Raw genomic sequence first — 22,043 nt, forward strand, 5'->3', positions numbered from 1 at the left:
TTCATGAAGATCTATTCACTTAAACTAAAGTTATTATCCGAAAACCAATGTGTCTTCGGGCGACGACGACGCAGACGACGTAGACGACGCAGACGACGACATCATACCATTATACGATCCCAAAATTTTTTTGGGGTCGTATAAAAATGGTGTAGGAGGTTTCTATTATTGCGCTCACCCTTTGAAGAAATTTCATGTTTTAATGCTCAAAATGTTCATAATTGAATTCCATCTTTTAAATTTTTAATAATTTTTTGAATTTTGAAAAAGGGGGGGGGGGGGGTGGCACCATGCCCAGAGAGAAAAAAATTCCTTCTCTACCAAAATATCTCTATCTATCATATATTCTCATTTATAATTACCAAATTTGTGTCAGAAATGCACGTATAAATGGAATGTTTTAGCTTTTTCAGTTCAAAATGTTTCAGTATTCATCTGTTTGGTAATCTGAATTTTGGTGAAAATTGACAATTTTTGACTAAAATTATTTTTTTAAAGAAAAAAAAACACACGACTTTCTTTTTATTTTATCAATATATAGAATGTGGTCTTTCAAAATTTGTCAATGACATTTCATGGTATTGTTGGTCTTGGGAGATAAACATATTTAAAATTAAAGATTTTTTGAAATTTTTCATTTTCGAATTTAACACATTTTTAAATGGTTGCTATGGAAACAAACTATTTAGTAAATTCAAATTTTTAACGTTTTTGTATAGTTAGAGGTTTTGTTTGTCAATACTGTAAATATACATATTTTTTGTATTGATTAACTTTATTTCTATGGGACTTTAAAACCCCTTATATTTCAATTTTCAAAGGCTACTTATGAACGTATTTAGGCAACATTTTGTAAGGATGGTTTCCATGGCAACCAAGGTTCAAAAGAAAAAAATTAATACATGAAACTTATTTTCATACCATACCCTCCTCATAAACAAAATATAAAGACATTTGAAGATGGGTCATGAATCGCCTATCAACAGGAACCTGCATGATTCTTACAAAGACCGGTACTTAACATTTCTAATTTTGTATAAAAATTTTGCATTTTTGGTTATGCAATGGTTAATGGTTATTAATCAGATTTTTTTTATTAGGCTTTTTTTTTTTTTAAATATAATGAGCTTAAATAGAAATACGCAAAAAACGACCAGCTTTGCATATCATTGCTCGAAACTTAGTTTATTGTTTGTTACTTATATTACACAAGGACGTATTATTTAAATAAAACAAATAATAACCTACCCCGTTAGTTTAGACAGTCCCTGTTCTTATTTATATTTTAAGAGTGATTCAGTTAACGAATTGTATAACTCTGACTACGATCCAGGTTGACCAAGATAATAAATTATCAAAAAATAAATGGAGCATCAAACAATTAAATGTCGGTTAGTTTGTTTTTTACAGTTGGAAGTTACCAAGATCCTTGTTCGACAACTGTAAGCAGTTGTTTCTCTCCATTAATTTGTGCTTTTAGTGTATGTGATTGTGAACCAGCGCACTTCTACAACGAACATGATAATAGATGTCATCCACGTATGTATTTATCATTAAGTTGAGTTGAAAAAATATCACCATTTCATGACACAAACTCATAAACATATTTTCTTTTGTTGCTTATACTTCTATATCTTTTGATCTCGGGTGACGAATTGTCTCATTGTCAACCTATCACATCTTCATATATTACTTAAATTTGTTTTGTTTGTTATATCGTTATAATCTAAATGGTTTATTCTATTTCAAGTTAAGATACGTTGAATGGTTTAAATAAGACCACTATCCAACGGAGTCCCAGTGGAACTGATTTGATAAAGATTTGAGTCACAGTATGGGCATCAACACTGAACAAATCCTATATCAAATGTTCAGCTATGATAGGCAACTAAATGTAAATAAGAATAAATTAAAAAAAAAAAAAAAAACAGCCTGAATTACAAAAAACAAAAACGATCACAAAAGAGAAGGATTTCGAATGGTTTAAATTGGCCCTAATTTTTTTATATTTTTTAAATCGGGCCAAAAAGTACAAATTTTACATAGAATTACTTGTGAGAATACTATTAGGACAGACATATATCTTTTGGCATCTCCCTTTAAAATTTATGAAGCTATGACCTATTCATTTTAAGGTTAATTCCACCACCCGCCCCACCCCCACCCCCCCAGCCATAATTTTTATAGTTTTTTGGCATAATTAATCTTGCCATCCATGATCCAAAAAGCTTGTATATGATGATTTCTATATAAAAAATGGGAATCTTTTTGTAACAAAATATTTTGGATCATAGGTGGCGGCCTAGGTGTTCCAAAGCTTTGAGGTCTGTAAAATGTCCGTAATCGTCATATTTTGACAAAATGTCCAAAATGAGCTTACTTTTCAGAAAATTATGTACTTTTATGAAATGGAATAATTTTTAAGCATTACGGCATTTGAATTATACCATTTACTAACCAAATTATGCCCTTTTTTATTTTATTTTTCATAAAGTTAATATTTTTAAGTCATTTCGTGCTGTTTGTGAACCTTTTCCTTAATTTGACAGACAGCAACCAACGTCAATCATTGACTTGCAGTCTGCTGACTTGGAACAGGCGCATAAGGTAGGTGGCAGTGTAGAAAACGTAGTTGAGCTCTGTATATTATTCTCCTAACCTGAGCAAATACCGAATAGTTGTACAAGGTACAACATAAAAAGCAACGAATAAATAGCTCAAAATGGCATGACTGGTCAGATGGCACAACACTGGCTATGATTACAAAAAGTACTGACAATACATTTACAAGATCAACAATATTAATGAAAAGTTAGAGATGAATTGAACGAGGAAATACTCGTTTATAATCTTTAATGACGCCGTATCGATTTATTTATGATAGATATCAATCTAAGGTAACGATACCCAGTTAAGACAAGACAATAGTCGTCACCAATTTTGTCATCTTCGTTAGTTTGAATATTTCAGGCGATGAGTGTAAGAGAACAGTTAAAGGTACGGAATATCGAGGGGCAATGAGCGTTACTGAAAGCGGCAAGACCTGTCAGAGATGGGATTCAAATACTCCCCATCATCCTTCAGACTATGAATTCGTAGATACATATAAACACAACTTTTGTCGTAATCCAGGCGATAAGGCCAGACCTTGGTGTTATACAACCGACCCAGATGACCGTTCGGATTATTGCGCTGTGCCCCTTTGTCTCGAGTGTAAGACGACAACAAAAGGTTTTGAATATCTAGGAACTATAAGCGTTACTCGCAATAACGTGAACTGTCAGAGATGGGATGTTAAAACTCCTCATCGTCCTCGAAACTTTACGGAGGTATCTAAATATCAACACAACTACTGTCGTAATCCAGTCGTCGACAAAGATAGCGGACCTTGGTGTTATACCATGGATCCGGATGACAAATGGGATTTATGCGATATTCCTTTTTGTGGTAAGTATAGTTTTTTAGTAAAAGTATTTTACCAATGTAAAGGTCGATCAAATACACTCAGACGATACAAACGAACAGTGAAACATTAAATTTGAAATACAAATTACAAATTGTCTCGATTGAAGGCAATTGCTACGTAAACATTTGAATTGTTGCAGCCTTGTTATCAGAAGTGATGACACAAATTAACCCGAGATTGTGTGATTAACAGATTAAAGACTATCAAAGGTGTTAGTTGAGTCATAAACATAATTTATGCTATAAATGTACCTTGAATTGTAAAATTAATTCTTATCAAAAGCAAGCCCGATATCGATATGAAATTATCATTTCTCGTATTAGAAGTATAATGATATAAAACTAACACTTTATCACAGCATAGGGTATGATTCTGCCTGAAGTTTTACTTCATAGTGAATTTTGCCGTTTTGACGATATTTGATTTATTCTCTAGATTTTATGGCATGCCCATATCCATGAAGTCAAACAATGTCTTGATTTGCACAACAGTTATTATATTTTGTTGGAGACTTAAATTCATGGATAAATTCATCAACGAAAACCACAAAAAAAAATGGTTCTCAACGAATAAACGTACTTTCACAGTATTATAGCAATAGATCTATTTCCGGTGTTATTTAATATTTATCGCCATGAACATTGATGTTTTGACTTAAACTATATCTTTTTACTCGCTGATCATTGGTTTCTTTCACATAAAATAAACATCTTTATGCGTTCATTAAATAAATTCGGTTTTTGTTAGATTTTAACTTTGTCTTCTATTTTTTTTTACGTATCCACGGGCAACCCAGACAAACATAATTTCTTGTCCGGGTGTTCAATTGTACAAGTCGGGCGACTGGGCATAATTTTATCACACCCTTGAAACGATTTATCAAAAAATGAGCTGACCGAAAGACTTGTGATTTTATTATTTAAGTCATCATCATCATCATCATCATCATCATCGTCATCGTCATCGTCATCGTCATCGTCGTCGTCATCGTCGTCGTCGTCGTCGTCGTCGTCGTCATCTTTTGAGTTGTTAGTGTGAATTTTATATTATTAATATTACAGCCTCTACCCAAAACACCCCTTTTTGTTTTCTGTACTTTTAACATGTTTCAGAGGTCAGCTGTTTGGTATGTTTGACCTCATCGAAGCATATTCCTTCAATTAATGTCCATACTATTTCTATCTTTCTCTGGTTTATAGGTTGAGTTTAAGCCAAAATACGAACCTAATAAATTTAATCGGATCAAACTTTTTTTCCTGATGGGATGGGCTTTACTAAGGTATTTGGAACACACAGAACAGAGGCATAAACCTTCCCATCAGATTTGCCCAACTACGTGCATAGAACGACTGTTCATTTTTTTAAAATAAAATGAACGACAACTTCTGAGTGAAAATCCTTTAAAAAATTAAACTAAAAAAAACACGGACAATTTCGGAATTTTGGTGGACATGACCTTTACATTACAGTACATCAATTAAATGTATTCCTTACTCAACACTTTTGAGTTCCACTTGTTCACTAGGGTCCACTCTACAGAAATACACATCTATCAACATCATTAAGTCTTTAAGGTCAAGAAATTGGTAAACAAAATAATCATGAAAATTGGGTGACTCAAAGTCAAAAGCTCATAGTGTAACTTACTTTAGACCAGCATGTTATTGTTCGTAAGCAATTTGATCAAACATAAATCGTGTTTTATGTTTATTCTAGAAAAGGGTACATAGAGAGATGCTCATCATAACTGCCCTTATACAATTACATGGTTTTATGTTTTAGAGTGTGAAAATCCTGAATCACAGTATCGCGACCCAGACGATGGTATTTGTAAAGCAAGTAGGTATTTAATTTAGATTTAAAGTGCAACTAAAGGCACCCGAGTTAATATAATATTTGTATAATAAATGATTATTATTGTCTCGCTTGACTGCGTCAAATAGCGAGACATATGTATGCTAGGTACGGGTTTGTCGGCGTCAACAATATATACGTTTGTTTAATTTTATGGTGAACCACTAGTGGTAAGTCAAAGATATTCGGTATGTAGTTGTATTAGTATTGGTACATCTCACTACCATGGAGATTATTTGGCCCAGCCTAATCAGTTATAATCTATTGACTTTGAAACTTTTGCTTAGTTTTCATGTATTAGTTTGTAATTAGATCAGTTTATTGGGAACCACTAATGGTAAGTAAATGATCATTTGTATGCAGTTGTATCAGCATTATCAGATCTGGTTTCCATGGAGATTATTTGGCCCACTTCCTCAGTCATGGTCTATCGACTTTGAAATTTTTTGTCATGTTATTATGTATTAGTTTGTGATTAGGTCAGTTTATAGGAAACCACTAGTAATAAGTTGATGACAATTGGTTTGCAGTTGTATAACATTGGCATATCTCATTCCAATGGAGATTATTTGGCCCCTCTCTCTCAGTGATGGTCTATTGACTTTGAAATGTTTGCTTAGTTTTTATGCCCCATTTATAGGCATTATATTTTCTGCCGGACTGTGCGTCCGTTAGTACTGTTTTTCGTCCGTCGGTCCCGCTTGAGGTTTAATGTTTTGATCGAGGTAGTTTTGATGACGTTGAAGTCCAATCAACTTGAAACTTTGTACACATGTTCCCAAACGTGAAGTAATGTTTCTTTTGATGTCAACTTTTTAAAATTTTGAGCAGCAGAGAACGTTAACGTTAACGCAGCATTAACATGACGTGTACACGAGTAAACGTTGTCTTCAATTTTTTTTTCATGCGTCTGGATGTAATGCTTTGTATGCACAAAACTATCGATTGATTTGTATCACCCGACAAAATTTTGACGGGAAATATATACAAATATCCGTCTGTCTGTCTGTCCGCCGTCCACATGTTGCACCGTAACTTAAAAACCACTTATCCAAATTTCATAAAACTTAAAATAATTGTTTCTATTGATGGTAACACGATCTATATACTTTTTGGTTAGAATAAGGTTTAAATTTTTTGAGTTACAGGACTTTAAAACTATAACAGGGGGTGTATTTTTTCTCATGTCGCGCCTTATCTCAAAAACAATTAATGATTATTGCTTAAAACTTTACACATTTTTTAGTTATATTGATCTAAAGATCTGTATAATTTTCGATGATGATTGAAATTTTTTGTTTGAGTTTTTTGTAAAAAAAAGGGGTTTTGCATGTCGCGCTGTATCTCAGAAAATATCTATGATTATTGCATAAAACTGTAAGAGACGAAGACGAAGAGCGTATCATGCGCTTGTAGCGCAGCTGTTTATTTTGTTTTGTACAGTCTTTACACAGGAGGTATAGTTATTAAATAAAGTGGGTAGTATACAGCCCCGTTTGTTTATACTGTCCAGGTCTTTGTACATATTACAAAAGTGATACACTTAACGAATGATATAAATTTGCTATGAACCTAGTTGACCAAGATAAAGACGGTAGTGGCCAGCCCCATCAGTTAAGACTCTCCATGTGATTTGTATGATTTGAAATGTTTTTTAATTGTAATGTAGTTGTAACAGAAATATTCAATAAAACACCAGCCTCGTATATCAGAGGCAGGATACTTAGCTTATCGTATGATATTAGTTTTACACAGGAGACGTAGTTATCAAATAAAGTCGGTAGTGACCAGCCCTGTTAGTTAACACATACTTTGACCACATTTTAAGAGAGAGTGATTCAATTAACAAATGATATCATTGTTGCTATGATCCTGGTTGACCAAGATAAAGTCGGCAGTGACCAGCCATGTTAGTTTAGACAGTTCATGTCTATGATCATATTTTAAGAGTGATTCAATTTACGAATGAAATAATTTTTGATATGATCCTGGTTGACCAAGATAAAGTCGGTAGTGACCAGCCCCATAAGTTTAGACTGTCCATGTCTTTGTTCATATTTTAAGACTGATTCAATTAACCAATGTTATAATTTTCGCTATGATCCTTGTTAACCAAAATAATAGATTATCGAAAAATAAATGGAGCATCACACAATTTAATGTCGATTAATTTATTTTACAGTTGGAAGCTACCAGGATCCTTGTTCGACAACTGTAAGCAGTTGTTTCTCTCCTTTAATTTGTGCGCTTAGTGTATGTGATTGTGAACCAGCGCACTTCTACAACGAACATGATAACAGATGTCACCCACGTATGTGTTTATCATTAGGATGAGTTGACAAAATTAAGTTCATTTGTCCATCAGTTAATGAGACAAACTCATAAACATAATTTTTTTATTTACCTCTATATCATTTTTTACGTTGAAGAACATCGACAATTATACCACATCTTCATATTTTGGAAATAACAAAAATAAAAATATTGCAAGACAAAATTGTGCTTAGATACGCGTCTCTTTTTTGTGTCTTCTTTCTGTTGATTGTCAAGAAGCTCGCTTAGTTTTTTGTTGAAGATGTAATATTTACACTGAGAGAAACATAAGATAACAAGTAATCCTGTGTAAGGATGCTAACACAAAAGTTACCAAAACGGACCACAAATTATTGTTCTGCGTAATCCTTGATTTCATTTTAATAAAAGCATTTTGCATTTTTCATATTTTTTGCAGTTTCTATGGTTACGACTGTCATTTTGGAAATTCATAAGTGAAAAGTCACGGTCTCATATGCCAGACATTATTTGTTATAAGTTTCTTGAAATTTGAAGCATTTTAAAGTTTTTAATATTTTATCTGTTTCCATGGCAACGGCGGCCATTTTAAAATTTTAAAACTCAAAAGTCAGGTCTATATAAACTAGGCAACATCTGTTGTAAGTTTCATTAAATTTGAAGCATTTTGAAGATGTTCATATTTTTGCTGTTTCCATGGTAACGGCGGCCATTTTAAAAATTCCAAAGTCAAACAGCTATTGCAATTTGCTCTCTTTTTAATTATAAACCATCATATAACATTAAATGTCTCTAGAATAAATTTAACATTGATATTCTGGAAAGTCTATGAAAAATCACCCCCCTAAAATTATGCCAAGGAGACCTCTACTGAAACCAAAAAAGTTCCATTTTGAAGCAGACATGTGTCTCTTAATATTCATAGAAGTATTCATAATTTCATCTACTCTACATACAGTAGCAAATTTAAGAAATGTAAAAAAAAATTACCCCACCCATCTTTGAGCCCCCCCCTAATTATGCCAAGTTGACACCCTGGTATTATGCAAATATGATTCTGCACCTCTCATGATGCAGACCCATACCCAGAAAAAATATAAAGTTTCCATCCTCTTCTACTTCCAAGAAAATGGTAGGACAGTTTAAGGGGGGAGAAAAAAAAAGAATAACAAGTAATCCTGTGTTAGGATGCTAACACAAAAGTCACCAAAACGGACCCAACATCATTGTTCTGCAGTATCCATGATGCCAGATAATGTGTGTGTAAAGTTTTATTTAATATGAAGAATTTTGATTTTTTTTTACAATTGAGCCATTTCCATGATAACGGCAGCCATTTAAGAAATTCAAAACTCAAAAGTCAAGTCCAGATATACTAGGCAACATTTGTTTTAAGTTTCATCAAATTTGAGGCCATTTGAAATTTGGACATTTTTGCTGTTTCCATGGCAACGGCGGCCATTTTGAAAATTCCAAACTCAAAAGTCAAGTCTACTTAAGCTAGGCAACATTTGTTATAAGTTTCATTAAATTTTAAGCATTTTGAAGTTTTTCGTATTTTTGCTGTTTCCATGGTAACGGCGGCCATTTTGAATATTTGTAAGTCAAATCCCCGCTGCAATTTGTTCCCTCTATAATTATATACCATCATATACCATTTAATGTCTCTAGAATAAATTTAACAATGATGTTCTGGAATGTTCTATGAAAATTCACCCCCTAAAATTATGCCAATGAGACCTCCTACTGAAATAAAATAAGTTCCATATAGGAACAGACATGTGTCTCTAAATAATCACAATAGTAATCATAGTTCCGTCTACTCTACATGCAGTAGAAAATTTAAGAAATGTAAAAAAAAAATTGACCCCACCCATCTTTGAGCCCCCCTAATTATGCAAAAATGACACCCTGGTATCATGGACATTGGGTTCTGCAACCCCCATGATACAGACCCATACACAGAAAAGATATAAAGTTCCATCCTTTACTGCTTCCAAAAAAATGGTAGGACAGTAATCTGTTTAAGTGGTCAGAAAGAGAAGAATAAGAATAATAACAAGAAACTCCGTTTTGGTGACTCAATAAAGAGATATTCAAACTCACAAATTGAAAAAGAAACAAGACCACAACAAACAGCAACCACTTATAGGCTCTTGACTTGGAACAGGCATATTTAGAAGGGGCAAGGTTAAGCTCTTAACTCCTTATCTTTAGATATGCTGCTTAGGGGCGAAAAGTACAACAAAAAAATCAACAAAGAATAAGCTGAAAATGCCATAACTGTTTAGATCGACACAACAAAGCCTGTAATTTCAATCAAACAAATTGACAATACAGTTACAAAGTCAACGATATTATATTATCTTAGAGATAACGTGAACGAGGAAAATACTCTTTAAGAATCTTAACGACGACGGATCAGTTCATGTATGATATATAGCAATATAAAGTTTCAATACACAGTTAAAAAAAGGACAATGATCCGCATCAATTTCATAATCTTTGTTAGTTTGAATATTGCAGGCGATGAGTGTAAGAGAACAGATAAAGGTACTGAATATCGAGGGGCAATCAGCGTAACTGATGAAGGCAGGACCTGTCAGAGGTGGGATTCAACTACTCCTCATTCTCCTACAAACTATGCCTTAGTAGATACATTTAAACACAACTTTTGTCGTAACCCAACTGATAGCGGTAAGGACAGACCTTGGTGTTATACCATTGACCCCAATAAGCGTTGGGAATATTGCACTATTCCCTATTGTCTTGAGTGTAAAATGACAGCAAAAGGTTTTGAATATCTAGGAACGATCAGCGTCACTCGCGCTAACGTGAGCTGTCAGAGATGGGATGTTAAAACTCCTCATCGTCCTCGAAACTTTACGGACGTATCTAAATATCAACACAACTACTGTCGTAATCCAATCGTCGACAAAGATAGCGGACCTTGGTGTTATACCATGGATCCGGATGACAAATGGGATTTATGCGATATTCCTTTTTGTGGTAAGTATAGATTTTAGTAACAGTAGTTAACCGATGGTAATGTCCATTAAATCCACGAAGACGAAAGTAATCAACAGTGAAACACTAAAATGTGAGGAAATCACACGAATTGAATGAAGAGCTTAAACAGGTGCGTTGATAGTAGGGTAAACGTCTCTTTTGTTGCATCATCTACGATTATGATTCATTAGAAAATTCTTCTTGAATCAGAAAAACACAGTGAAAAGTATTTCAATTGAATTTAAACACTGACATGTTATATTGGTCGACCAATACAGGTGAATTAAAGTATCAATTTAAGTTGTTATTTCTCATAGTTTTGTTGGAACAGCTAATGATATTTAAATTATTTCATATGATCATTTCAAAGATCGGCAAAATTACTTTTTGTTATTTTGTAAGAAGTTGAAATATATCCTGGTTGAGAAAAACCTTAGTAAACCACTGGTCAAAATTTTTTTGGGACGAAATGAACTTACTTTAAATTGCAAAAAAGTTCCATGTATTTATCATTTAGAAATTTGCTACATTAGTTTCAGCAAACAAACATGTTTGATATTATTGCCTCTTGTATAAAATCATTGCATGTACAGGTCAAACCAAACTTCTTTCCACCGTTGCATTTACATTTATTATACACCCCGCAACGAAATTACGGAGGATATGATGATTTTGACCCGTCGGTCAGTCCTGTTCTTGTCATCGCATATTCTCTGAAACCACACAACAGAATTCCACGAAACATTTTCAAATAATAAGGACATACTATGTAAATGTGCATATCGACAGGAGATTATGATTCAATTTTTTTCTAGGAGTTACGTCACTATGAACTTATTTGTTTCAATATACTACTGCAACAGTTTGTCATCACAACTCATCTGAATCAACACAACAGAATTTCATGAAACTTTGTAATAAAGACATACTTTGTAGATGCGCATATCGACAAGCAATTATGATTCAGGTTTTTTCTATGAGTTACGCCCCTCTGAACTTATTTGCTACGAAATACTACTGCAATAGTTTGTCATCGAAATAAAACATTTCATCTCCGGTTTCATACATTTATCTATATTAGATAACTTAACACGGATCCTATATTAGGTTCTTGACAAGGAGAAGTAAAAATCAATCAAATAATCAAATCAAAGTCAAATTGTATAATCTTCGAAAGACAAGGTAAAGTAATTGTATAACTGTTTTGTAACAATTGTCTAACTCGCTGTTAGAAGGACGATCTACTCTAAGATTTAAAATAATAACAAGCCTGCTCGACAGCAGTTACTCTCTCGTTACTTTGATGAAAGATAGATTTGTCGAAATTAACTGCCTGTTCAACAGAAATCTAAGTCATATTGTAAATAATGTTATCGTGTTTATATCATTATGTTATAGTCTTTACGCAATGTTATCAAACAATCGTGTAAAATGTTTGTTCCTAGCAAAAAAAAGTAAAGAGAGACATGCTCAAGATAATTGCCCAGTTGAAATAATATTTTTTTTTATAGATTGTCAAGACCCTAGATTGCAGTTTCGTGACCCAACGGATAATATTTGTAAAGCAGGTAAGAATGGAACTTATTCTAACGCAACTAATACTAACGCAACTAAAAAGCAAAAGAGGTATATAATGCATGATATTGTATGAGTTATTTGTAGTTTGATGCTGTAAAAAGGTTTGCTTTAGAATTGACTTTGTCATCTCATTACGCCTTATAATCCTAGTACCTTTGATAACTAATTATGTATAACTGAAATAAGTTAATAAGCGCAATCAAATCTTAGTGAGCGGGAATGGTAACCTTTTCCTAAAATACCTTGTCCATATTGTAAATTTAGATGTACATTAATGCTCGTTTCAAAGCTCAGACAGATTCGCGTATGAGGCTAAATTTTCGGGTACTAAGTGTGATTTATTTTACCGTTAATTAGAAACAAGAAATTCATTCTGTGGTGATTCTTAACGAGATAAAAAAAATCCACTCATACAATAAGTTAAATAATAAAAATATTTTTTGCATACTTTTCATAACTGCATACTTTTGGCACCTTTAAAGAAGATGATAAGGGTTTATTCTATGGTTCTGTTCTCGCTCTAAAAGTCAACACAAGAAGTAAATGCAGTCAGTTGTTTAAAATTGAAACATGTCGCATGTCAGTACATACATTTTGTGTTTCTCCTTAAATAGTGCTTTATGGATATTGAAAAACATTAAAATCTATAGTTGTGATCGTTCCAGATATTCCTAGCCGATTTTTTTGTGTGATTATAGATACTGAGCGAAATATTAGTGGCCGACCCTACAATTTGTATAAAAATAATTACTATGGAACATTTTTTTTTTTTGTGGAACCTTTAAGTTATTATATTTATTCATTTAAAAAATATCGCTTATTATACAATTTTTAATATTTTGTTCCAATTATTGTCATAATAAGATATCAAGAAAGTGGTAATAAAGGGGACAATAAGTTAACATGTTTTAAACAACACCTCGATTGTGGCAATGCAAAAATGCTGATAACAGTTACATATTGGGTTGAAAACAGTTAACAGCTTTAAGTGATCTCAGATAACAGTTAACAACACCGTGAAAAGGGCCATAACAGGTTTACACATAAATAGTTATCAAAGGTACCAGGATTATAATTTAGTACACCAGACGCGCGTTTCGTCTACATAATTCCGCGAACATAAGACTCATCAGTGACGCTCAGATCAAATATTTATAAAGCCAAACAAATACAAAGTTTAAGAGCATTGAGGATCCAAAATTCCAAAAAAGTGTGCCAAATAGGCTAAGGTAATCTATGCCTGGCATAAGAAAATCCTTAGTTTTTCGAAAATTCAAAATTTTGTAACTACGAAATGTAAACAAATGACCACATTATTGATATTCAAGAGGTGTTGACTACTGGGCTGTTGATACCCTCGGGGACGAAACGTCCACCAGAAGTGGCATCGAACCAGTGGTATATGTATAAATAGTTATCAAAGGTACCAGGATTATAATTTAGTACGTCAGACGCGCGTTTCGTCTTCATAAGACTCATCAGTGACGCTCAAATCAAAATATTTATAAAGCCAAACAAAAACAAAGTTGAAGAGCATTCATGATCCAAAATTCCAAAAAGTTGCGCCAAATACGGCTAAAGTAATTCATGCCTTGGATAAGAAAATCCTTATTTTTTCGAAAATTCAAAGTTTTGTAAACAGGAAATTTATAAAAATTATCATTATTGATATGCATGTCAACACAGAAGGTATTCCCCCGTTATACCACCAACTGTCCATAAAAATTAAGCAAATAAACAAAACAGATATTGGATAGCGTGTATCACATGTGCTCGTGAAGAATATGAATAAGTTCTTGTGTTATTTGACAAAAATCATTGAACAAACTTATAAATACATATATTGCCAAAAAAAAAACGCAAAAAGATGGTGATTTTTAAAGGTTTGGCTAGCCATTTAAACAGGTTTAACCCACCATTTTCTTAAATGTCATGTACCTAGTCAGGAACATGGCAGTTGTTATCAAATATAGTAATTTTCGATGTATATTGTCGTATGGTTTTGTTGAAGTTCAGTGTTCCTGTTCCTTGTATTCCCTCCTATACTTATAGTTCATCTGTTTCTCTCAGATTTAGTTTGTAACTCGAGTTTGTTTTCTCTCGATTTAGGACTTTTGAACACTAGTACATTACTGTTTACTGTCAACAAGTGAACAGTTGCGTTGATAAAGTAAAGTGTCCATCAATTCTAACAAACTTATAAATATATATTACAAAAAAAATCGAAGCAAAAAAAAAAAGGTTTCGTGTTGCTCATTTGTTTTTTGTTTTTTTACATTGTGTCATGACTATTTGTGTTTGTGTCGGTTTTCATTATTGCCCGCGCATTGTAAGTCTGTTCCAACTAATGCGTTAAAACATTCCGTTGATATCAATTTACCTCTCTTTTTGACATATTCGGAATCACAATAGTATTTAGGGATATTTAATAAAAATGTATGTTAGAAGGTAGGAAGAGAAGTTCAATTATTGAAGGTGGGCCGTGGGTCTTTTTTCAATATGCGTCTATTACACTTATGCAAAATTATCTGAAAAAAGTTTTTGTTGTAGAGATATTTTGAAAGTCCCTGCCTACCCTGCATACACTTTGATAGATTAGCCCCTTTACGAATAACCATATAGTCAGTTGAAACAGATCCCGACAAGAACAAATGTAAAAAAGTTCAAAATCAGCATGATTTAAACGAAACAATAAATGAAAATTAAAAAAAGTGAAAGTCAGCAACATACGGCAATACTTGACGAACATACCCCTGACTAAGAACAGCCACAATAAGAAGTTTGCAGGATTAATAACGTCTGCGAACTTTCAACTCTTCCCTTTTCCGCAGATGGTGGTGTAATTGTAGCAATATACTGTAAGGGACACAAATAGTTATGAAAGGTACCAGACTTATATAAAATTGATACACAAGACGCGCATTTAGTCTACATAAGACCTATCTTTAACGCTCAGATCAAAATATTAAGAAAGCAAAACAAGTATAAAGCTGAAGAGCATTCCAAAGAATTGTGCCAACTTCTGCTAAGATAAAAAAACAACAACCAAAAAAAAAACATTAATTGTATCATCTTGTCTGGTTTGAATATTGTAGGCGAGGAGTGTAAGACGACAGCCGAGGGTGCAGAATATCGGGGAACGATCAGCGTGACTGTCAGCGGTAGGACCTGTCAGAGATGGGATTCAACTACTCCCCATTATCCTCAAAACTATCCGTTAATACGTAAATATAGACACAACTATTGTCGTAATCCAGACGGTGATTCCTCACCTTGGTGTTATACAACGGACCCTGATGACCGTTGGGAGTATTGCAATATTCCCTTTTGTCGTGAGTGTAAGACGACATTAGATGGTTCTGATTATCGAGGAACGATCAGCGTATCTGTCAGCAACAAGATCTGTCAGCGATGGGATGTAAAAACTCCTCATCTTCCTAAAAACTTTACGTTCTTGTCAGCAATGAAACATAACTATTGTCGTAATCCAGACGGTGATTCGTCACCTTGGTGTTATACCACAGACCCTGATGACAAGTGGGATCGTTGTGATGTTCCCTTCTGTAGTAAGTATACATTTTAAATAGCAGTAGTTTAACGATGTTAAAACTTCACACAATCATAATCAATGTGTGTATAGATCACACACCACTTCTTGTGTCTCAATATCTAACACAGTGAAAATTATCGAAAGTGAGTTGATAAATATAGACACATTAAACAAGTTAATCAATGGAGGGGACCGTATAAATACCTTTCAACGATTATCACAATATTAATCGTTCTTCCGCCTTTTTTTTTGATTGAAGAGTTTTTAGCTTATGGAACTTTTTAAAATGTTATTTCTAAGATAAGAAAATTCCTTTTTGTAAAGTTTTTTGTACATAAAATTTGTCCTTATCAGAATAAAAAATAATTGATGCAAAATATTCTTTATTGTTGTTTTAGCATTGATCGGTATTATCTTCGTGTTGTGTTATTTTAGCCCTCACGATCGCTCGAGCAAAAAAAAAATCACGAATATAATGCCTTCCCATGTTAAAACTACATAAAAAAAAATACACACATAAAACTGCATCAATTATTTCTTAAACAAATGACAAATTTTCTATAGACCTGTATGCAGACCTCAGCAAAACCACCAAATTAAATATCCATGAACATACAATTTTTCCTTTATCCATGAAAATTAATACCCACAAAAATGAATGAATTCAGAGTAATATATAAATGAGTACGCCTGGGTGACAGAAAACCAGTCCTAATGTGCAAATGCAAACGCCTGGTCAATAAATAAACCAGGTGTTATATCCTTATATAATAATACACTTAATGTAAATCAATATATTACCCTAGCTGTGTACTTTTGTGTTTTTGATACAAACGTCTGTAATGTTGCTTAAATTTCTCAATGTTTGACATAAAACTTGAGATATTAAGAAGCTATATAAATAAGTATATATTAGACAGACACTGGGCCAAATAAGTTTTAGTTCAAGGAAGTTCGCTTGTAATGTTTTGGAATTTTAGTCAGATTTTCCAAATCATCTGGTTTTATTCATTTGAATGCCTTCAAAAAATGTCTATTGGCCCCCATTTTTCTCTTTATAAATCTTTAACATAAATCACTATAAACCATCCGTAAAAGTCTTATAAAATCGTTGTTATCTTTTAATAGTTTTTGAGAACTTAATAAACTTGTCAATTATAAAGCTATGAAAATTCAAGGGAGAACATTTTTCAATGGCCTATATCTCGAAAACAAGCATATTAACCTATACTTTATTTTTGCCTTTTTGGTTCCTTTATAAATCCCTTATCAATATACACTAGTGTTTTGAAAAGCTTGTTACTTTGAAACTGAGTAGCGAACCTCCTTGAATAAAAACTATAACAATTCTTCGTTCTTGAAAATTAAAACCAGGTTCAATCCACCATTTTCTACATTTGCAAGTCAGGAATATGACTTGTCAATTCGTTTTTGATGCGTTTTTTTATTTGATTTTGCCATGTGATTATAGACTTTCCGAATTGATTTTCCTCTGAGTTCAGTATTTTTGTGATTTTACTTTTTAATATCATTTGAACTTAACTATCAATCTTAGTACTGCAATTTAACTTAATGATTATATATAAGGAATATATAAAGCTATCATAAGTCCAAATCTTACAAACTAATACCAAAGAGCCAAATTTTGAAAAAAAATCCCATAATCCTTTAAACTAAGCATTATGATATACAGCATACCAACAGTTTTACGCTAGTAGAAAAATTCACACCTTCCTTATTCAAATTAATCCCAGGTTTATCACTTCTTTCTACTCCCGTAAGGACTACACATTTACGTTTCCTGATTCCTTCCGCGTACTTATACACCTAAAAATCTCGTACGGGAAGCCACAATCCTATGGACGATATACAGTTTGTTCGATTTTACACGTTTCCTTTTTGTCCTTTTTATATATTCTTAAGGTGGTACCTAACACTACAGGGAGATAACCCTGTAAAATCAGCTAAACGTTTTAAATACGTTGTCGTTGTTAAGGGAATATTAAGCTTTACAATGATCAAAATAAGTGTTTGTCAAACTGCTATACAACCAGTGTATTTTTTCTAATAAATTGGTTGGTTCAATTTTTTTTAAATTTTTATATTTTTGTCAAAGGGTCAAAGTAAATATTTTTTCAAAATTTTATGAAAATTAAAAAGAGCCAAATAAATTTTAGTCAAGGTGTTAGGTACCACCTTAACACATGTACCAGTTTTAAACAGTAAAACGTTGGTGTTGCCGCTTGTATAAATGAAAATTCATGTACATGTAAAATCAAACTTCTTCCCGCCATTGCATTTACATTTATTGATATCATATATGAAAATGATCGTTAGAATGTTAATTCTAATACTCGCTGATTTAAAAAAGAGATTTATATTTTGAATGAAAGTGATAGCAACGGAAATTGACTTCTGTCTTACTCTTAGTCACTTCCAATAACAACAGATTGGTTACTTTCAACCAATTCTACTTAAATATTGCAAGCAATTGGCTACAACCGGATTAAAAATATCATCTAGGGTTTTATATCTATGTAGGGTAACTTTACAGGGATACTTTCTCAAGTTCTTGCAACGAAGAAGTAAAAAGAATCTCATATTCTGATAAAAAAATAATATGTAGTTCTACAAAAAAAAATATAAATTGTCCAAAATCGAAGGGTATCTTTGCAAAAAGGTGGACACATCTATCATTAAGATTAAAATTTTACTTTTTATCCTTGAATATAAACTGTATCTCACTGTAAGAATTTATTTTTGTCTTAATGATTTTAAAGTTAATAAGCCTGTATGTAGGACAGCAGTCATATATTTCATTTCATAATTTGATTTTCATCAATCTAGAAAACACAAACAGACTAACATTTCTTCAGTATTGTACGATTTGATTATTTCTAAACGAATATAGCTGATTAAACGATTTGTTAAAATTTTTATCTGTCATAAATACACTTTGGTACTTTGTGTTTGTGTTTGTTATACTTTTGTAAGGGGCATTTATTTCTAAATCACCTTCCTGTAAAATTTGACTCATCGTCATATTGTATTTTGCTTTATACCCGCATATTTGAGTTGTTACTCAAGTATTACTGTTACATTACTATTTTTCAGGTTGTGAAAATGTGGAAACGCAGTATCGAGACCCAACGGATGGCATTTGTAAAGCAAGTAAGTGCCTACTTAACTCAAACACAGCTCAAAAGAAATAAGGTATCACATTTAAAAAATGCATTTTTTTTTTCATGTATACTTTTATACTGTGAAATGTTTGTTTGGGCCTTCACTTTATCATCTTACAAATGTATTACGACAAATAAAAGAAAGACGTTAAGCTGGCAGACAATAAAATTTGTATCATACATAGTTACGTTATCTGGATATTTTCAGTTTACTTCACTGTTCATATTGAAAACATAAATTATACACCATTGTAACATGTTGTTCACACCAATTTCCAGATAAGGCGGGTTTAATAGAGAAAGACAACTCAATGTCACAATTCGGTAAATGTATGCAACAGATTCGAAAGTTGATTAGTATGAATAATTCTAGTTAATTTATATGTTTTGGAGTTTAGTGTGACGTCCATTTTCACTGAACTAGTACACAATTTTATTTGGGGGCCAACTAAGGACCCCTTCCCGGTGCGGGATTTTCTCGCTAAATTGACGACTCATTGTTGGCCTTCGACTGTTGTCTGCTCTTTTGGTTGGGTTGTAGTCTCGTTGACATATTCCATTCTCAATTGTAATCACTATATGAACTATTATTTGTCAAGGATGTTAATGATATGAAAATAATGTCACTTTTTTATGTAGGAATAAATTTTGCAATCTTAAGTTTAAATTTTCCAGGGTTATTCCATTTAAATGTATGTGGTAAGGTAGGCAGACACTTTCAAAATGTCCCTCCGACCTAGAACGATTTTAAGGATTATATGCATAGATAAAAATTGAAAAAAGGACCAATTACCTACATTCAAAAATTAAACTTCCCTCCGCTCAATCAATATATATTTTAATAGTCCTTAATTTTATTTCTAACATTCAAACCTGAGGTATAAAAAGTAATCAATAATCAGACCAGAACTAGAATATTAATAAAAAGAAAATAATGGCATTTTGTCTCTGTCAGATTTTCCCCCCATCAAATTAGGGATCAAAATATTTGTATATATTTAATAACTTCAAAGGTAATATATATGTTACAATTTGGTTATAACCTCCGGTAGATTACGAATAATTAATATTATAAGAATATATGTTGATTGATTTTTTTACAGTTGGAAGCTACCAGGATCCTTGTTCGACAACTGTAAGCAGTTGTTTCTCTCCTTTAATTTGTGCTTCTGGGACATGTGATTGTGAACCAGCGCATTTCTATAACGAGCATGATAACAGCTGTTACCCACGTATGTGTTTATCTTTAAGTTGAGTTGACAAAATCAAGTTCACTTGTTTATTACTTAAAGAAACAAACTCATTAATATGCTTTACTGGTAGTAAATAACTTCTATTATATCATTTAGTATTTGGTGATAAAACATGGATAATCATACCACATCTTCATATTTCGGAACAAAATATATTGCATGGTCAAAGTGTTTTTAGTAACGCGTTGCTCAGTCTTTAGTTTTCTAATTTGTATTTAAAATACTTTGGTTGTCATGTCGTCGTTTTTAATTTTGCCCTGGCTGCAACAAAATGCTAGCTTAGTTATTTGTTGAAAATATAATTGTTTTACCGAGAGAGTCGTAAGATAAAAATAATGGATTTTCAAATTCACAAATAGAAAAAGAAACAAAAGCGCAACAAACAGCCACCACTGAATTATAGGCTTCTGACTTTATAAAGGCACATATAGAAGGGAACTACGTTCAGCTCTAAACTCTTCCTAACCTGAGATAATGCCGATTAAAGGCGAAAAAGTACGAATAAAAAAAACAACGTCGAAAAAAACTGAAAATGGCATAACACATAAGATCGGCAACACACAGCCTGTAATTTTGAATCAAATAAAGCTGAAAATACAGCTACAAGGTTAACGATATTATATTATCTTACAAATAAATTGAACAATAAAAAAACTATTATACAATCTTTACGACGAGGGATCAATTTATGTATGATAGATAGCATTATTAGGTTTCGATTCACAGTTAAAAAAGACAATTATTGACATCAATTTTATTACCTTCGTTATTTTGAATATTGCAGGCGATGAGTGTAAGAGCACAGATAAAGGTACTGAATATCGAGGGGCAATCAACGTAACTGATGAGGGCAGGACCTGTCAGAGGTGGGATTCAACTACTCCTCATTATCCTACAAACTATGCATTAGTAGATACATTTAAACACAACTTTTGTCGTAACCCAACTGATAGCGATAAGGACAGACCTTGGTGTTACACCATTGACCCTGATAAGCGTTGGGAGTATTGCACTATTCCCTATTGTCTTGAGTGTAAAAAGACAGCAAAAGGTGCTGAATATCTAGGAACGATCAGCGTTACCCGAAGCAACAGGAACTGTCAGAGGTGGGATTCAACTACTCCTCATCATCCTGAAAATTTTACAGTGTTATCAAGATTTAAACACAACTATTGTCGAAATTTTTACGATCATTCAACACCTTGGTGTTATACCATGGATCCTGATGAAACTTGGGAATATTGCAATATTCCCTTTTGTGGTAAGTATAAACGGTACAATTGTTATTTCTAACAGTCGTTTTTTTTTCAAAAGTAAGCTATATTTGTCTTGAAGATGGGGGCAACAAAACTAGTCAACTTGAAAACCTCAATCAATCGAAATGAAAAAATCTCTGGTTTCATATCTGTGAATAGGTTATTTTACATGTATACCATCTGAAGTTTTTGCCATGGGAAAGTTTGAACCAATTACACTTAAAAAATTCCTTAAAAAAATAGATAAAAATCAAGTTGAATATCTATGGTCTGGTAACCAGAATAAAAATCCGAAGGTTTTTTCCACAGAATGATGAACATCTAACATTTCAATAAAACTGATAATATTTTGTACCGATTATGTAACTCACTGTAAGAGAGACGGTATCCTATAGGATTCGAAGACATAATAAGCCTGTTTGACATCAATATCTCTTTAATGAAAAGACAAACTAGGAAATACAAGCAACACTTATCTCTCAAAGAAAGCTATCTCTAATATGTTTAGAATCAGTAAATATTTTTTGAAGTACAAGAACACTTTGTTTCTTAGAGATTGTGATTCCTCATTTCAGGGTAAATATCAACATCACCTTACTTTTC

At 32.7% G+C, this 22,043-nt stretch overlaps 1 protein-coding gene across 1 annotated transcript in view; it reads left to right on the forward strand.

Moving 5' to 3' along the window:
* Positions 1–22,043, forward strand: part of LOC143047345 (apolipoprotein(a)-like) — a 59,813-nt gene that overhangs the window by 13,132 nt on the left and 24,638 nt on the right. Inside the window, exons 6-15 of the mRNA XM_076220378.1 lie at positions 1,411–1,539; positions 2,971–3,447; positions 5,249–5,305; positions 7,503–7,631; positions 10,139–10,621; positions 12,133–12,189; positions 15,295–15,765; positions 18,864–18,920; positions 20,035–20,163; positions 20,969–21,445. Coding sequence (XP_076076493.1) covers positions 1,411–1,539; positions 2,971–3,447; positions 5,249–5,305; positions 7,503–7,631; positions 10,139–10,621; positions 12,133–12,189; positions 15,295–15,765; positions 18,864–18,920; positions 20,035–20,163; positions 20,969–21,445 — 2,466 coding nt within the window. The remainder of the gene's footprint in view (positions 1–1,410; positions 1,540–2,970; positions 3,448–5,248; positions 5,306–7,502; positions 7,632–10,138; positions 10,622–12,132; positions 12,190–15,294; positions 15,766–18,863; positions 18,921–20,034; positions 20,164–20,968; positions 21,446–22,043) is intronic.

The sequence above is a fragment of the Mytilus galloprovincialis genome, chromosome 10, assembly GCF_965363235.1.
Source record: "Mytilus galloprovincialis chromosome 10, xbMytGall1.hap1.1, whole genome shotgun sequence".
NCBI lineage: Eukaryota > Metazoa > Mollusca > Bivalvia > Mytilida > Mytilidae > Mytilus > Mytilus galloprovincialis.